We start from the raw sequence: 18,980 nt of genomic DNA, 5'->3' as shown, positions 1-18,980 counted from the left end.
GTGTGTATATATATATATATATATATATATATATATATATATATATATATATATATATATATATATATATATATATATATATATATATATATATATACACACAGTGGAGACTCAATACTCAAACTTAATTCGTTCCAAATGGCCATTCGAGTATTAAAAAGTTCAACTGTTGATACCTATAAATCAGGTAATTCGTTCCAACCATTGCCAAACCCAAGTTTTGAAAAAAGCAGCGGTTTGATTTTGCAGTCGCTTCTAGCATTGGTGCACAGAAGCAGGGTTAGCCTGTCTTTCATGGGTTTATGTCCTGGCAAAAACACTTACTTCTCTTCCATTGTTATATAGATCATGTTTGGTAGTTTTTCTTTTTTTTCCAAAGCAGGCCAGTTTCATCACAATTAAAGATCTGTTGTAGGCTTAAACACTCCTTATTCACAAATTTCTTAAATTTAGGCACAAATTACTCAGCGGCAACTCTGTCAGGACTTGCCGTGCGTCACAACAGAATGAATTCCAGTTCTTTTCTTGAAATTCACAAACCACCCTTTACTTGCTTTAAAATCATCATTGGAGTCAGATGTAGTATCAGAAATAAGATCACGATGCTGCAGCCTAGCTTTCACACAGATTATGCCCTCTGACAAAGAATCACCAGCCATCTATCTGCCTTTGGTTTATCCAATCAACAATTTTTCCATTTTTTCCACTGCCGCAGGTTGCTTAAATTGCCTTTTCATACCAATAGTCACATCAGCTCTTTTAATGAGCTCTGTCTTCTTCAGTATTGTGGCTGCTGTAGATTTAGCCATTACTACCCAGCTGCAATTTTTTTTTTTTTTTTTTTTTTTTTTTTTTTTTTTTTTGTATTTATCAATAACCTCCTTTTTCCTTTCGATGGTTGTCACTACATTCTTTCTTGTAGGCTTATTCTCACCACTAACAAGCTTCTTCGGTGCCATTGTAAGCTTCTAAAAAAAAAAAAAAAAAAGCGCAGGACAATGTTATTCTTACAATAACGAAGGATCAACTGGCTGCAGTGGACCGGTGGGGCGTATGGGGTGGTGGGAAGGATGAAAGCGCAGGACAGTGTTATTTTTATGACAGTGAAGGATCAACTGGCTGCGGTGGACCAGTGGGGAGCGTGGGGCAGCGGGAATGATGAAAGTGCTGGAGAATGTTATTTATATGACAGTGAAGAATCAATTGGTTGCGGTGGGGCGCGTGGGGCGGTGGGAAAGATGAAAGCACAGGACAATGTTATTTTTACGACAGCGAAGAATCAACTGGCTGCGGTGGACCGGTGGGGCGCGTGGGGCGGCGGGAAGAATGAAAATGCAGGACAATGTTATTCTTACGACAGCGAAGGATCAACTGGCTGCGGTGGGGCGCGTGGGGTGTCGGGAAGGATGAAAGCGCTGGACAATGTTATTCTTATGATAGTGAAGGATCAACTGGCTGCGGTGGACTGGTGGGAAACGTGGGGCGGCGGGAAGGATGAGGCCTTTTTTGTTTACAGCCACGTGGACGGACGTTTGACTATTCTGTATTTTTTTTAGTATTAAGTCGAACTTTTGCATTCGACTATTGAAAAGTTTGACTATTTAGACGTTCAAGTATTGAGTCTCCAGTGTGCATATATATATATATATATATATATATATATATATATATATATATATATATATATATATATATATAAGTGTATACTTATGGATGCTTTGTAGATTTAATAAGGCAAGATTAATTATGTACAGAAACTGCAAGTATTTTCATAGATATGCATTTACTTGATATTTATATTAATGTTTTTTTTTTTTTTTTTTTTCTCTCTCTCTCTCTCCTCTCCAGTACCCTTCAACTTGTGGAATCATCAACCGAGCGATGGCCGGACGAATTCTGTGTGACTGCATCCATGCTTTCCTTATCCCTCCAGCATTTTGAGTAACTGGTTGATTTTTAGCTAGTGTAGGAACTTGAAAATATTTGACAAGTTGTTCTTATAGGCTGTATTATTTTCCAGGTATGAATATAAATTTGAAACTTTTTAAAATATTTAATTAGCCTTATTTATGAAATACCATTGTCACCTAATATTTATTTGCTGTATATCCAGATAATGGTTAAGAATTGCTAAATCTGGTCTATGTGTGACCAGGAAATTTCCATAGATGCCCGGGCTACAAAGGTGCTCGTGTGGCCTCGATGCCAGTGTGCTTTAGATTTCCTTCCCATTGTAAAAACAAGTTGGATTGGCATTTCTTCTGTAAGCAAGACTGGTTATGACACTTGCATCTAGTTGAAAGGACTGCTGCTTGCAAGATAGATAAATAATCAGAATTCCGTACTTGAAGCTATAATGCTTGTCAGAATTTGTTATTTAATAAATTAGTGTATGTATCTGTCCAATAACTGCTGTAGACATTGCTGACTACTAGTTTAAACCCTATAGGGATCAGTAAGTGGAAGGTGTCAAATCAAGGTTAATTTTCTTGTAAGGAAAAGATACTAGTTGACAAATTATCTTCCTCTTACATTTTCTGCTCACTTCATACATGTTGATCTTGTCATTAATAGTAATTTGGGCACTGCTGTTCTAAGTTTGCTGCCCGGAACTTCAATACAGATCAGTGAAACACAGACACTAATGACCATAGAGTTCTGATGTTCATCACTGCAAGCACAGATTCACCTTTTTATAGATTACTTGATGCTAAACTCAGACAAGCATGAAAATTTTATAATGAACCAAAAAAAAAAAACAGCGTTAATCTTTTAAGACCTAGGCTTGCTTAATTTTTCTGTAATATTATTTCCTTTTCCACATAAGTAAAAGCAAGGTGATGGTATCAGTTGACAGTAGAGAACTTTCTTTGCTCAATATCATCAAGTTATGTAAGAGAAATGGAGCCAGTAATTGTAAACCAGGAAGGCTCATGTTTTAACATTGCCATACTGATAATTTCCATCTACTGCTCATTAATCTCTGGTCTTGTCTCAAATGATTTTACATGTGAACCATGTGATTATATTGTTATTTGTGACATGGTCAGCCATTATCAGCCTATATATATATATATATATATATATATATATATATATATATATATATATATATATATATATATATATATATATATATATATATATATATATATATATATATATATATATATATATATATATATATATATATATATATATATATATATATATATATATATATATATATATATATATATATATATATATATATATATATATATATATATATATATATATATATATATATATATATATATATATATATATATATATATATATATATATATATATGTAATATATTTTATTTATCATCATGGAACTGGTTGATTCAGTAGAAGTACTAGCTGTTGCCAGGAAGCTTTCCCTAGTCAATGACGGCAACAATATATCTATATCTATCTATCTATCTATATATATATATATATATATATATATATATATATATATATATATATATATATATATATATATATATATATATATAGTTTCATTAGTAGTTGAATAATTGTATATTTCAATTCACTGTCTTATTATTTAAATCAGAATAGGCATTGTCTTCTCTTGTTATATCTGTTTCATTTTTATCATTCTCATCATCCTCTACTTGTATGGCTTTTAGTTGCTGACTTAATCACAAATATTTGGGGACTAGAAAGTCTAATTGCATTTCTCAAACATCTGTTATGCCAAAAAAAGATGGTGTGCATGATCTTTTTATAGTCTGCAAACATGTAAATTTTATGGCCAGTCAATGCTTTTAGAGTAAATTAATTTGATAGAATATCTGGTTCTAATTCAATCTTTGCTTTAATGCACACAGCAGAGATCATTAAAAGTTCTGAAATATTTTATGTGAAGTATTTTTGTGTGGCAGTAAGAGGTATAAATGTGATTTTTTTGTTTTCCCAACCTAGAAAATTTAATTTGTCATTTTAACTTGTAGTGATTTTCACTTGTATCAATACTACAGGAGCTAGAATGTGATAAATAAGCATTATTCAGGGAAAATGAGTATTGACGTTTCCAAACCAACATCCTAATTTAGAAAAAGAAGCTAAAGTACTCCAGCTCACGAGTTTTCATTCTTCTCTTTGCCACACAGAACTTCAATTTTGACCCAGTTGCCATTTGACCATATGTCACTTTATTATATTGCCTGAAATCTTAACTCTCTGACCCAGCAGCATCATTGGTTTCATCCACCATGAGTCCTGGTCGGCTTCATCACAAAACATTCTCAGCCTTGAAGTAGGCCAAGGCTAGTTGTTTGTATGATACATCATTCCAGCCTTTTAATGTGTGAGTTATTTATGTATTTTTTGTTATTGTTTTATATTAACTTTTATGTAGTTCTACTTGGAGTTGATTTACCAGTGTTTTAATGCTCAAGTTTATGAAGTCAAGACTTGTGAAGGGTATCCACCAACAGATAATAAACACAGTTAAATGAATCTTTGGTAACTGCTGATAAGACAGAACAAATCAGTACATTGCTTCAAAATTAAGCTAGTTGCATCCATGTAGATCTTTCAGCTAAGCAATATATGAGTGTTGCAGTACTGTGGAATTGAGTGGTTAAATTGACAAAATGAGAGATCAGTATTAAGTCTCAAACATTGAATTGTTAGTTAGTCTTTGTGTGAAAGACAAACTGTGGAGTGTATGTGTGGATGTTTGAGATTATATATGGCAGTGATGGTTATTCTTTTTTTTATTGCATATATATATAATCCACAATGATTATAGAAATAAAAATGGGTGTTAATCATAACTATCAGTCAACCATTGGTATTTATTGTATTACAATCTAGTTAGACTTGTTACTTTGAGCTTAATGAGACAAAATGTTTAATTAGCTGCTAAGATGTTTCTGGGTCATGGACTGGGTGTATACAATCTCACATGGGATGCATCTTGGTCCATTCTTGCTGTATCTTGCCCCAAATGAATCATTTCATCTCTGTCATGCCCTTTATTACTTGTACATTATAATGTATATGTTATCTTTTGTACACGTGATGTTATTTCTTTCTGTACCATGTTTAATATGATTTGTCAGTTATTTTGTCATTTGTATAATATCATTGGTATACTTTTCTAATGCTTTATAGCTTTGTATGATTTTTTTTTTTTTCTCCTTTTTTCATGACAAATTTGTACCAGTCATTTTTTATACAGTTACTTGTACAGAGTTTCTCTTCGTTTTCTTCAATGTAATTATCATTATTAATATTTGTGATAATAAGTGATATTGATCATTGGATATGATCCAGCCATATCTTGGTCATGTTTCATATAAGGTAAAGATTATTTTACTTTCTTAAATATTTAATATCTTTATCTTCTTTGTCATTGGTTCTGTTGATAGTGGCAGGCCATGTGTAAACTTTCCTCTAACACATACTGCATCCATGTGTTCCTCCATAAACTTTAGTCATGGATAACTGTCTCGGTATCTGAGTGAAAGGATGCATTGTTTTTCTTGGATGCCGCATTCCACATGTTTCCCCATTCGACCCTTGCCTCACCTTTGTATGGCAATTAAAAGTGAATGTCAATATTATTATTTACTTTTATTGGTTATTATTATTATTATTATTATTATTATTATTATTATTATTATTATTATTATTATTATTATTATTATTGTTATTATTATCATTATTATTATTATAATCATTTCCATTTTCATTTACATTTTTCATTTCATGGAGAAAATTGTATATATACACCTTGTATGTTATTAACTTATTGCAATCACTGAGGTATCCCACCACCTATTAGGTCTAGCTTATTCATGGAAGGAAAATTATATTTAGTTCAATACTGAAATCTACACTGTTATAGGATTTGATGAGCATGCCTTGTGAAATGTCTACCACATTGACTGGTAGATAATCACATTGTAACACCAGATCTACCAAACAGATGTGTTGTCTAGGGCAGTCTCCAGATTTCTCCTCATTGGTGAGGTAATATTGTATTCCAACATGCACTCCCTTCTCAGTAACAGGTCTCAGCTGTAGGATCATCTTTAGTGTTCAGTGTAATTTTTGTTGTGGCTAGGTATTTCCCTAGATCTACCTCTCTCAGTGGCCCATGTCATATTGAACTTCATTTTTTTATTTTATTTTGCTTTATTAGTTATGTATTTACAATTTGTCATTTATCACAATTTTTATTCATTTTTTTTTCTTTTCATATCATTCTATTGAGAATTGATTGACTGTTAGCTCAAGCTTGGCATGTTGTATTTTTTATGTATTTTTTTATTGTTTCATTGCATATTTTGTAATATTTTGTGTAATTAACATATTCTCTTTGCAAATCATTTATGTGAAATCTTTGAATTTTTATAATTTTATGTTGACCCATTGTGTACATATTTCCAATGGAACCTTTAGATCCTTCCTTGCTGTGCCTGTTTTATCTGTAAAAGCCTTTTTATATCCCTTTTCCTGTTTTTAGGAACTATCTTCTGCAATCTTTTCTGTATATATTTTGTATTATTTTAATTTTTCTTCCTGCTTTCGGCCCTCTTTCATGTTGTAGAATCATTCATGTCACTTAACCCTCCTCTGTTTAGAAATTCCAGGTAATTAAAAAAAGATCATAAGTATTTACGGCATTACAAACATGTGGTATGATCCAGGCATATCAAGATTGCATTTACCACCCACTTCGGTGAACATGGCATCTGACTGTATACTACCTCATGGGCAGTTTGTTTCTTCATTGAAGCTATGTGATGATTTATCTAGTTGTAGCTGTCATTAAAAGTGCAATCACGTTGCCCTCCAAGACCGGGGCACCAGTGGAAGTACCACCCTCCGTGATGTTTGGTGCTCATGCGTAGTGTCCGGTGGATGCCCCTTGCATCGATATGAATGAATTTCACGTTGCAGTTCAGACAAGTGAGGATGCATTTTTGTATGGGTCTCTGTGTTTGTAATGTTGAAAAAAATTTTGTGTCTGTATATAAGGAAATACATGATGCTTCCAAATCTAAGTGTTATTTTTACTGTTCCAGCTATATTGTACAGATGTACATAATTGTATGTTATATTAATCTGAGTCATCTTCAATTTTCCTGCATCTGCTGACCTCAGCTGATGTGCTTTTATGAACTGTTGCATCATCTCAGTATTTTGTAGCTGTGAAACATCCATACTGCCACTTCACCAAATTGTCATGTTTTTATATGGGGGGATACTTCAGCAGATGGGTAATGGATAGTTACATATTAAATAAGGAGGATAATTTCTTGTACTTATTTTGTTGATTTGAAATTCTCAGCTCTTAATTCTCTCCATGATTGAGATGATCTTTATTCATTACATTTTATTGGATATAACACTACAATGCATGAATATGAAAAGAGTAAATCTATAATCATCTTCAGTACAAGAATTCCCTCCCATTTAACCTCCCTTGCGAAATTTACTATTTCTAAAACTCGTGAAGCTTCCCACACAGCCATACACCTCACCTAGCGCTCAGTGTGTAGAGCATTATGGATGTCCTCAATTACTGAATGATTAATTTCAAACATGCGGAATCATTTTAGTTTTGCATTGAGGTGTGAATCTGTGGGGATGTAAAGTTTTGTAGTTTAGTGACAATTAAAGCTATATTGAATTCCCATTGTTTTAATAGTGCATTTATCAGTTGGTGGGTTCATAAGCATCAGCAGCACATACAAAAAGAGGAAGGAAAAGAAAATGTGAAAATGTTAATGAGGTGTTGAAATATAGTAGCAGAGATAGATAGTTGACAATTATGCATACAAGTACAGCATCTGCTTCTCTTTGAGTGACGATATACACATGAGCAACCATAGCAAGTAGTGAAAAAGAATTGTTGATACAGTAAAGAATTGTATGATGCTTTTATTAGCAGGTTTAGGAGCATGCTGGTGGTATTTTCTATATGCATATTGATTTTGCTCTATTTATTTGCATTAAATCAAATATTTTATGTAAACAATAAGGAAAAAGTTGAAAACAACTGATGTTTGGTGAATTATGGTACTAATATATTGTTTTAGGTTTGCTGATATGGAAAGTATTATAAACTTGGAGATTTTTTAGTTAACTAGTAGGAGTAGTAGTAGTAGTTGTTGTTGTTGATAGTAGTAGTAGTAGTAGTAGTAATAGTAGTAGCAGTAATAGTAGTAGCAGTAATAGTAGTAAGCTACAGTAGTAATAGTAGGAGTTACATAATAGAAGTAGCAGCAGCAGCAGCAGCAGCAGTAGTAGAAATAGCAGCAGCAGCAACAACAACAGTAGTAGTAGTAGTAGTAGTATAGAAGTAGTGCCGGTAGTAGTAGTAGTTGTTGTAGCAGCAGGAAGAGTTCGACAACGTTATTTTTTACTTTGTTATCTTTACCAATAAAAAAAAAAAAAAAGTGCACAGAATAACATTCGAACATTGGCGGGTGAAACAATAGTACTACCGACCTAGCAAGCAAAACCGTCAGACCTCAATAACACAAAACCTACAATACCCCCACGATCCAAAATTTCATTGGAGAAAACTGCATGATATTTTTTTCTGAAATACTGTATACCATAAATTCCAACCATAGCGGCGTAATAGCGATAATAGACAGTAAGAGTAGAGGCCGTGAGGGGTAGTGCGGCGGCGCCATATTGCGTGTTGTTGTCATGATGAGGGAGTGTGGAGTTACCAACGACTAGGATTTGTTACCGCCATGGCTGTCGACTTTTGTGACTATTTCTGGGTACGACTCATTTACTTAAGGCTGGGGCATGCATGAGGGAGGGCGGGGATAGTGTGGTGGAAACATGGTAAGGGGCGAGGCATAGTGACGAGGGGCGGCCATCAGCTGATCCACCCACATCCTTAACTCGCATTTCCTCTCCGCCCCCCTTCACCCATTATTGCCTTCTCTCCCTCTCCCTTTTTCCTTCATTGCCCGGTTTTGGTGTTTTCTCCCCTTCGTTTTCTTAATCCGTTTATTAATCCTATAACGGTTAGTTTCGAGTAATTTCGTGTGTTCGTTATTTAGGTTGGCTTTATGTTTTCTCCAGCCTTTTATTTCGGAATTATTTATTCAGTTTTGTATTTGTTTGGTTTATATCTATCTGTTATACCTTACTTGTCTCGTGTTTTCCTTCTTTTCTCATTACTTAGGTACATTTGCTGTTTTCTTGCTCCTCGGTAAGTTTCATGATTTTCCGTGCTTAGTTTAATTTGTATCTTTGGTAAAGGTTCATTATAACACTATAACTCTTGCACATTATTTTTCGATTACTTTCTTCCAGACCTTAGCAAAACCTATTGTATACATATAATTTGATAATATAAAGTGGCGGAAAAATGCCACTCACTGTCTACTCCCAACAAGCTTGGGGACCTTTGGGAATGTGGGGTTTTCGGGTGGGGTGAGACGAAAACGAGTTGTAATTTCCATGGGGATGGATTATCTGAATCACCTGAACACAGCAGTATGCGACCAGATTCACTTGCAACACATCCATTTACACCAAAAAAGCAAATTCTGCAATAATGATACCAAGCAATCCAGAAAAAATTTCATACCATGTCAGAAAAAAAAATCACTGACTGGAAAAAATTCACTACCGTACGTTACATAATCTAACCTAAACCCTGTATTTTGCTGTGTTTTAGGTGATTATGTTAATTTGTTCCCTTGGAAAATGCTTCTTTTCGTCTCATCCCACCTGAAAACCCCCACATTCCTTTAGGTCCCCAAGCTTGTTGGGGATAGAGGGTTGGTGGCATTTTTCTGACTTTATACTATCACGTTATATGTCTATAATGGGTATTGTGAAGGTCTGGATGAAAATAGTGAAAAAAATAAAGCACCAGAGTTATACTGAACCTTTACTGTATCTTTTTATTAGTGAGGTTGGTTTAATGTTTTCTCATGTCTAGTTTCCTAATCTGATTTGAGTCCTTTATTCTTGCATACTTTTATATGTATGTCTATTATCTCCCTATTTTGTGTTTTTTTGAATAGTCAGGTAAGTCAACAACTGACCGGATCCTAGCGCTTCACATACTGATGGAGTGCTGATGTGAGTTTCAACAAGGGATGCTTACAGTCTGTGTCGATCTCAAGAAGGCATTTGATTCAGTGCCTCGAGAGACACTCTGGGATCTTCTGCATCTCTGCGGAATTCCTACAAGAATTATTGGCCTATTAACTGGCCTCTACTCTGGGACTGTGAGTGCTGTGAAGTGTGGAGGGGGCGTGTCCAGCTTTTTCCCTGTGAATACGGGAGTGAGACAGGGATGTGTGCTTGCTTCATCACTTTTCAACACTTGCATGGACTGGGTACTAGGCAGAGTTGTAGACCAAAGTATTGTGGAGCTTTTTTTTTTTTTTTCCTTATTTATTTTTTTTATTTATCATTTATTTATTTTTTTATGTTATGGCTTATAGCACTTGTAGACACACTTGAAAAGTATGTAGGAAGTCCTTTTCAGCTTCCGCCCATTAGTGGCGCAGGCAGTTTTATTTATAGTGGTACCCATATTAGGGCCCATATCACCACACAAGTGCATCTTTGGTGTAACCATCTAGAATCTGGGTATCATGGTGACATGTAGGTAACTTTAAACCATTCAACAAATGTCATAGTTTCAAGATAGCATGTGATGGGATTCGAACCTATGCGTGGACGTCTGCTTGATCCCACGCTCACCACCTTATCCACTATGCCACTGCCTCCCTGATCTGTTGACAATACTGAGATTATAGATCTTGTTTTTGCTGATGATGCAGTAATCTTTGCTGAGTCACTGGAGGTTCTGGTAATGGCTCTAGAGGCACTGCATGAGGAGGCAAAGCCTTTGGGACTCTTAAGTTTCCTGATCCAAGACCAAGGTTCAGGTGTTTGGAGGCTTACTGGATGAAACAGTACAGTCTGTCCATACGTGTGTTGAGGACATTAAGATCTTGGAAAATTTCACATACCTTGGTAGTGTAGTGCATAATGACAGTGGGTCGAGCCAGGAAGTTGTACAACGGATTGGCCTAGCTCACGGTATTATGGACTCGCTAAACTCAAGTATTTGGCGTTGTTGATACCTGTGCAGACAGATGAAGATTTGGATCTTCAAGTTGCTGGTGATCGTTGTCTTACTCAATGGTTGTACGACATGGATGCAGAACACCAATCTGAAGAGGCAAATTGATGTCTTTGGTACTAGATGCCTTCGCATGATTATGGGGTACTGCTGGTATGACTTTGTGTCAAATCAGCGATTGCTCCATGAGACTGATTTGAGGCCAATTACCAGCATAGTCCGTCAATGCCAACTACAACTATATGGGCATGTGGTACACTACCCAGAAGCTGATCCTACATGTCAGGTTATCTCCAAAAGGGATAACCCAGCATGGAGGAGGCCAAGGTGACATCCACAGAACTCATGGCTGTGGCAAGTTGATGCCTCTTGCTGGGAGTTACTTGGCACGAGAAAGGAGCCTGCATGGAGACTCACGAGGTGTGACTGCCTGGAGTGGTGCCATAGGGTAGGCAAAGTGACGTGCCCCCCAGCGTATGCCCTGCACAACTGATTGATTTCTGTTGTTATTGTTTAGGTTTATTCTGTGTTTTCTCCCCTAAATTTTTTTAAAAGAAAGCTTTAGTTACTGTTTCTTTGCATCTTTCATGTTTTTTTTCTCTTGTTGCTCTTTATTTAGTATACATACTCTTAGATTTGACTTTTGTTTTTATGACTTAAGGGTCTTGGTAAATATTACCTTATTAGCCAGGTGGTTTGTGTGAATATTTGATGAACCAGTAGTGTTTTACAGTACATCGTATTTATTTGAAAGTTTGTAATGCTTAGCAAGCTTGGGAACGTGGTGGGAAAAAGGGGTTGTAGCCTGTAGGTAGGGATAAAAGTAAATAAGGCAGTAAAATGTATTACAGTATTTACTGTCCAATTAATGAAGCCTTACATTAATCATCAGACTGTTTTGTGCCAGCTTACCTGCTATCCTGTTACTCTAGTTAGTCAAGCAATCAGGAAATTGCTTGTGAGATATGTACTAGGATTAATCAAGTTTAACTAACTAAACATTATCCTAGTCATGGGAACTGCCTTCCCTGGGTTACTCATCAGATTGGCCTAATCATTCACTCTGGCTGGTCAAGCCAGTTGGAGAAGTTGGAGAAGTTGCCTGTGAGATACTAGGTTAGCACAGGTGTGTAGGTACGCTAGTCTGTTGGAACCAGGGATCATGTTGAAATGACATCAGCATTCTCATTAGAGGGGATAGCTTATGTTAGATATAAGTTCATTCAATTAATTGATTTCAGTGATAATCATTGTCAGTCATAGTTTGGATATGGGAAGCTCTTTTGGTCTAAGGTTGAAAAGCTGAAAGTTGTTGATGAAATCTGGGCTGTGCAGGATCTTGTAGGCCTGGATCATATTTCAGAACTAAATCAGACCAAATGTTACATCTTCTCACCTGAGGTGCACCTTTCATAATTGTACAAAGTAGATCATGGCATCCTCAGTAGTGGCTGCTGAGAGACTGACTGTATTTTGCTTAGTTTCTTGATGGAATTTAGATACAGGTATAGTGATGGTAAAGAGGTATCATATTCAATCCCCTGAAAATATTAAGTGAGCCTTTATTGTACACTGGTGATTAGTGAACTGAAGCCTTGGCATTGTGAAGTTGGTCTGCCAACACATATGCTACAAGAAAGCTTTGTATTCATTATATTAGTTGGTGAGAAGCTTTATAAACCCGAGTTTTTTACAATGGAAGTTAGATTTTCAGGACATATTGTCATTGCTACTAATGAATCCTAATCTTGCAGTTTAAAATAGGTAGTCAACTTTCGATTAACATGAGGGCTGTGTTCCTGGACATGTTGTGTTATTCAAAATTGCATAATTTAAACTTAGTTTTCCATAGAAAATAGTGGTAATAGAGAGGCTATTTTCCTGGCCACTGGGAAAGTCTTCCAATTTTGGGGATTTTTTTTCTCAAGCATTATAGAAAAATATTAATACAAGCTGGGTTATGGAAACAATAAAAGCACACATTCTCATTTTATTACCTCTAATGGTATCCAACATGACATCCTGGCCTAGTGCGGTTCCCTCCCAGAAGCAACATGGGTGAAAATGACATCGTTGAGTTAACCCACGTTAGATTAAATAAATCATGTTATTTAATCATATCTCCTTTAATATCAAGTTGCATTAAATCAAAATCGTGTTATTCAAACTCGCGTTAATCAAGAGTTGACTGTACCTTGATATGTATGTAATGCGATTTAAGACAATGGGGCAGTCACACTTACATAGTATGTACAGGCAACCCCCGCTTAACGAAGGGGTTACGTTCCTAAAAAAATTCTTTGTTAAGAGAATTTTTGTTAAATGAACCAATCATAACAAGTTTAACTCCTGACTTGAGGTTCCATTGAGAGTAAACAAAGTGAGAGTGCATCATAGTACAGTAAAAGATTTAATGAAAGTAAAAATTATGAAGTTAAACATTTAAGCAGTTTAATTTAAGACTAAGTCATTATAATGTACACTAATGTATGTATGTAAGTAACTTTATAATGTTGATGATCTTAAATTTATAAAGGGAGGGAGAGTGGAGCGGGAAATACGCTAGCTGGCAACCTGTGGAATGTAAACAAATGGCGCATCATTGTACTGCATACAAAACTTATGTAGGTACCACATTTCCACAAGGCTTTCCATTTTATCCATTGTAGAGTCACGAGTTCAGGTGGTTCTTTTAGCTTGCAAGGAAGATATGATCTCACCAGCCTTCTTAATAGAGTCTGCTGACTTGAAAATGGTAGACAGTAGATGGAGTCAAGCCATGGTGGGAAGCAATGCTATTAGTTTTCTCGGTTCTCTCGTGTCTGTGAACAATATACAGCTTAACTTCGAGAGTAAGAGACTTCCTGGTCTTCTTAGCAACGCTAGGCAACATTGCAGGGTGTTTTGGTGGTATGTAGAGCGAGGAAAGACGAGCTGCTGCTGACGCTGTTATTGTTTTGAACTAGGGGGAGTGAGTGGTGTGCGTTTTGTCAACGAGAGGCGCTGGTGTATTCAAAAGCCTTTTGGCTTGCGTGATACGGCTGGGCTTTCAAACTTGGAAAAAATTACCTGGATAAAATTTTGTTAAAGCGGGTTTGGTGTTCGTTAAACGAGCAGATGGTAATAAAATAAAATGTTCGTTGTAGCGAAATTTCGTTGTGTGAACCTTCCTTAAACGGGGGTTACCTGTATTTTATGAAACTTTACTACTGATGTCCACTTTTAGAGATGAGGTGTATGTATTATTTGTGCTTTTTGGATTCAGTGTTTTTTTTTTTTTTTTTTTTATTATTATTATTATTATTATTATTACCTTTTTTTTTGTCCTGTAGAAATTATTGGATCTGTATGTGCCACCTGTCAGAAGATTATTGCACTCACCTTATTAGCTTGTCATTCTTGCCTGACATCATGCACTTCTTCTGTTTGTTGGTTACATTCCTCTTTACCACATTGGACCTCATTCTGACACACTTCTGCACTGCACTTCACTATTTTCAAAAGGTTCTAGTTGAAGCTGCACAGGTTTTTAAGGATGTTTTTTATGGTTCTATTGACAGATTAATGAGGCTTTACATTGATAAAAAAAAGAAACACACTTGAAAACTTGGATAATTATTTGTGATCTTTGAAAATAGTTATGGTGAAAGGAAAAAATTTCTGAATATAAGCCTTTCGCACACCTTTCCCTGAGTCTGCACTGCTCATGTCATCTCCCCATTGTGTAGTTGTGGTGGTGAATGGTGGAGATGTATGAGCAGCTATGATATGACAAAAGAGATAATGATCAGTTGTGGTGGTGACATGTGGAGATAGTGCTGCTTTTTTTAGGTACATGTGCTGAATGTTATCTGAAGGATTGTGAGAAAAGTGTACTCTGGTTGAGTTTTTTTTTCCTAGGTTTATTTATTTTGTTTATTTTAATGATTTATATTTCTTATTTATTTTCTTTCTTTCTTTATTTTTGTATATTTATAGATTCATGGTTCATCTGAAAATACTGTCCATAAAATTCTGAAAACAATCATCACCCTCTTATGTGATATTCTGTTATGTGGTGATAGTGAAATTCTCTCTCTCTCTCTCTCTCTCTCTCTCTCTCTCTCTCTCTCTCTCTCTCTCTCTCTCTCTCTCTCTCTCTCTCTCTCTCTCTCTCTCTCTCTCTCTCTCTCTCTCTCTCTCTCTCTCTCTCTCTCTCTCTCTCTGCAACAATGGTGTTTGTATTTATTGAATAGCATATTTGATTTTTTCCTTTCTTTCCTGACAGGGAGAAGAACACAATGGGTGGAATGTTTTGTATCAAAATATGAAGCAGGGCCAAACTGCTAGTAAAGAGTTGGCAGAATTTTTCAAAGAAAGGTGAGAAATGTCCATTCAGAGTGTATCACATAAAGTAATATGAAAAACTGAAAGAAGCTGCATTTTTCAGTAGGATTTCTTTCTTGTGATGAGTTTCAATAGGAAACCTTTATTGAAAAGTTGATTTTATTTTCATGAGAAAATTCTAGAAAGGCTATTGATTTTATAATATTCTGTCTTGTATGCATCCACTACATTAGTTACTTGAGTTTGCCAGAATACTGTAATGAAGGGTGGGGGGGGCATAGTCATCTCTACAACAAATCTACTATAACTTGAGTACTGTCACATGTACTACACATAGGTGGTTATATTTCCCACAGAAAAACAGCACATTTCCAAACAAAAACTGAGTACCCTACAGGTCACATATCATACAACTTTAGCTATTTCAGAGTAGTGACATTTCTTATACTCAAAAATCTGTTCTGTTACATATCCTTCAAGGATACAGCATATCTCCACACAATAGTCAGTATTGTCACATTTCCTACATGTTGTAGGCACACTTCTATAGCCGGGAGTCTCTGTGTTTGGTGTGTCTGGCTCACTAGATTCCACTATATATCCTCCCACATTTCAGTGCAGCATCTGTCTAAGGAGAAGGGAAAGGACACTTGTTCTTCTGCCCTACTGACATGGTTCACCTGTGTAAACTGCATAACTATCCTTGTGTCAGCAGCAGATGATGAAAACCTTGCAACAAGCTCCAATTTTCTGTCATACTGATATTGATGATAGGCTGGAGGTTTTTTATTTAAAAAGTGCCATTGTAAAATGTTTTAGCCATTTTAATGAAAATTAAAAAGTTCCATTTCAGTTAATGTGCTTTCCAGTTTCTACAGTTTTCTCTTATATATATCAATATTCTCTTGCCTATGATCATATGTAATGTTTGTAGTATATATGACAATATAACTATAGGAGTCACTTCTACAAACCTACAATAATTGGAGTACTGCCACATGTCCTACACATAGGTGGTCCTATACATAGGTGGTCATATTACCTACACAAATAAGTATCCAGCACATTTCCTACACAGCAACTTAATACCCAGCATATTTCCTACATTTGTATCCCTGCAGGATCTCTGTAGGAAATATGTCACTATAAAACTGCTAAATTTGTTGATATGTCCTGTAGGAAATGTGATATAGGAGATGTGGTACGTCCCCAAATAAAGCTGAGATGCTGTAAGTGTGGATATTATTGAAAAAGTGTAGATAGTTGAAAGGGTACTGTAATGGTGCATTTGCTATTCTTCTGATTACCCTATAACCAATCTGTGGATTTTTCTTTTCAGATGGTCAATAGATGAGACGTACTCAAAGTCACTGGTAAAATTAGCAAACAAAGCCAATAGCAATACAGAGAAAGGAACCTATGCTCCAATATTTGGGGTTTTACGACAGTCATCAGAAAAGCTCTCCTCGATTCATTCAACCACCGTCCAGCGAGTTCAGGAGTTAGTCAAGGAAGTAGTCAAGTATAATGATGAACTGCACAAGAAGCATAAAGTGGTAAGTGTTCTTTACCATGAATTTTGATACAGATAAAGTGGTGCCTTGCAATAATGGACACTTCAGGGATGAGGGGATGCCTGTTACTGTGTATTGTTCATTACTGAAAGTGGTTTGTCTGTGAGACCCTTAACCTCCCCTCTCCCTTTCCCCCTTTATGGTAACTTATTCTCTTCTAAAAATGCAAAAAAAAATTAGAACATTTAAACCACCTTATTCAACACACAGTGTTGAAATAAAAGAGGTATATAATTACTATTTAACTATACAGTTATAAAAATTTGTCTTACCAAGAATTGATGAATTAGAGATGTAGCTTCCCCTCCTAACCTCTCATCTTTTTAGCCTCCGTCTTTGTCTTTTTTCTGTTTATATATAAATTGGTATGTTTCAGAAACTGTTCCTGAAATCCATTTAATTTTTGTTCCACATTGCCATTGAGGTAAAAATCAAAGCGTGTTTTCTATAGAAAAGTGTTCATCCATGTTAATTGTGGCATCTGAGCTCCCTGCCAAGTGCCGATACCTCTAAATGCACCTTACATATGCGGTCTCGCTATAGACTGTTGTCCTGCTGCAAGCTTGCTAGATGGCCACTCTCACACCCAATCCAAAGTAGTAATATTCAGTGTGAAAAATACTCTTGGGAGAAGTACTTAGAGAGAGAGAGAGAGAGAGTGTAGGAGGGAAATTCTGACCAGAGAAGCAGCTGTGCTGCTATTATTTTCTATGTCATCTAGAAAAAGAAAACTTAGTCCACTTCAAACTAAATTACTCTCTGTTAAAAGAGGAAAGAATTGAAATTGTAGACCTTCAAGGACTGGTAAATTTAGACAAAAATCAAGTGATTGGTGAGGTTATTTGTGTCGTCTGCACTTTTTTTTTTTTTTTTTTGTCAACCCCAGTGATTCTCTCTCTCTCTCTCTCTCTCTCTCTCTCTCTCTCTCTCTCTCTCTCTCTCTCTCTCTCTCTCTCTCTCTCTCTCTCTCTCTCTCTCTCTCTCTCTCTCTCTCTCTGTGTGTGTGTGTGTGTGTATTTACCTAGTTGTATTTACCTAGTTGTAGTTTTACAGGGCCTGGGCTTTATGCTCGTGTGGCCCGTCTCCATATCTACACTTATCCAATCTTACTTTAAAAGTATGCACACTCGTTGCAGACACTACTTCTTCATTTAAACTGTTCCACGTCTCAATACATCTTTGCAGGAAACTATATTTTTTAACATCTCTCAGACATCTTCCTTTTCTCAGCTTTTTACTATGCGATCTTGTGCTTGAATGTCATATTCTTCTCTCAGGATCAGTTTCTCATTATCCACTTGGTCCATTCCGTTGATCAATTTATAAACTTGTATCAGGTCTCCTCTCTCCTTCTTTGTTCCAGGGTTGGTAGATCCATAGCCTTTAGTCTCTCCTCATATGTCATCCCTTCAAATTCTGGAACCATTCTTGTAGCCATTTTTGTAGTCTCCAATTTCCTTATGTGTTTCTTTTATAGGGGTCCACACTACTCCTGCATATTCCAATCTGGGTCTTATTATAGTACTTATCAATTTCTTCATCATTTCTTTGTCCATGTAGTGAAATGCTACTCCAATATTCCTTAGCAAATTATATGTTTCTCTAAAAATTCTATCAATATGGCTTACTGGTTGATTGTTTTCTTCCATCGTCACTCCTAAGTCCTTTTCCTTTTTACTTTCTCCAGTTCTACTCCATCTCCCATCTTATAGATTCCCACAGGTCGTCTTTCACTCTTTCCCATTTCCATGACATGGCTTTTGTTCACATTGAATTCCATTTCCCACTTTTGCTCCATTCCCAGATCTTATTTAGGTCTTCTTGCAGTATTTCACAATCCTCTTTTGCTTTATAACTCTGCACAGTTTCGTATCATCTGCAAACAGATTTATGTAGCTGTTCACTCCTTCTGGCATGTCGTTAATATAAATGAGGAAAAGTATTGGTGCCAATACTGAC

General features: G+C 35.9%; 2 protein-coding genes across 24 annotated transcripts in view; both read left to right on the top strand.

The window, feature by feature from the left end:
* Positions 1–2,045, top strand: part of LOC123519903 (serine/threonine-protein kinase Tao-like) — a 65,560-nt gene extending 63,515 nt beyond the window's left edge. For all 9 annotated transcript variants that reach the window (XM_045281571.1, XM_045281575.1, XM_045281574.1 and 6 more), the window contains one exon: positions 1,849–2,045. In XM_045281571.1, coding sequence (XP_045137506.1) covers positions 1,849–1,945 — 97 coding nt within the window. In that variant the 3' untranslated portion in view covers positions 1,946–2,045. The remainder of the gene's footprint in view (positions 1–1,848) is intronic.
* A 6,596-nt stretch (positions 2,046–8,641) lies between these two features.
* The window catches only part of LOC123519901 (F-BAR domain only protein 2-like), a 104,068-nt gene continuing 93,729 nt past the window's right edge, over positions 8,642–18,980 (top strand). For 8 of the 15 annotated variants that reach the window (XM_045281560.1, XM_045281554.1, XM_045281558.1 and 5 more), the window contains exons 1-3: positions 10,109–10,255; positions 15,389–15,480; positions 16,787–17,003. In XM_045281560.1, coding sequence (XP_045137495.1) covers positions 10,124–10,255; positions 15,389–15,480; positions 16,787–17,003 — 441 coding nt within the window. In that variant the 5' untranslated portion in view covers positions 10,109–10,123. Of the gene's footprint in view, positions 8,786–10,108; positions 10,256–15,388; positions 15,481–16,786; positions 17,004–18,980 lie in introns of those variants that run through there. The other 7 variants (XM_045281559.1, XM_045281563.1, XM_045281561.1 and 4 more) reach the window with 2 other exon arrangements.

This window comes from Portunus trituberculatus, chromosome 46 (genome assembly GCF_017591435.1).
Source record: "Portunus trituberculatus isolate SZX2019 chromosome 46, ASM1759143v1, whole genome shotgun sequence".
In the NCBI taxonomy this organism is placed as follows: Eukaryota; Metazoa; Arthropoda; class Malacostraca; order Decapoda; family Portunidae; genus Portunus; species Portunus trituberculatus.
Note: the sequence above shows the minus strand (reverse complement) of the source record. Positions and strands in the feature narration are given on the sequence as shown.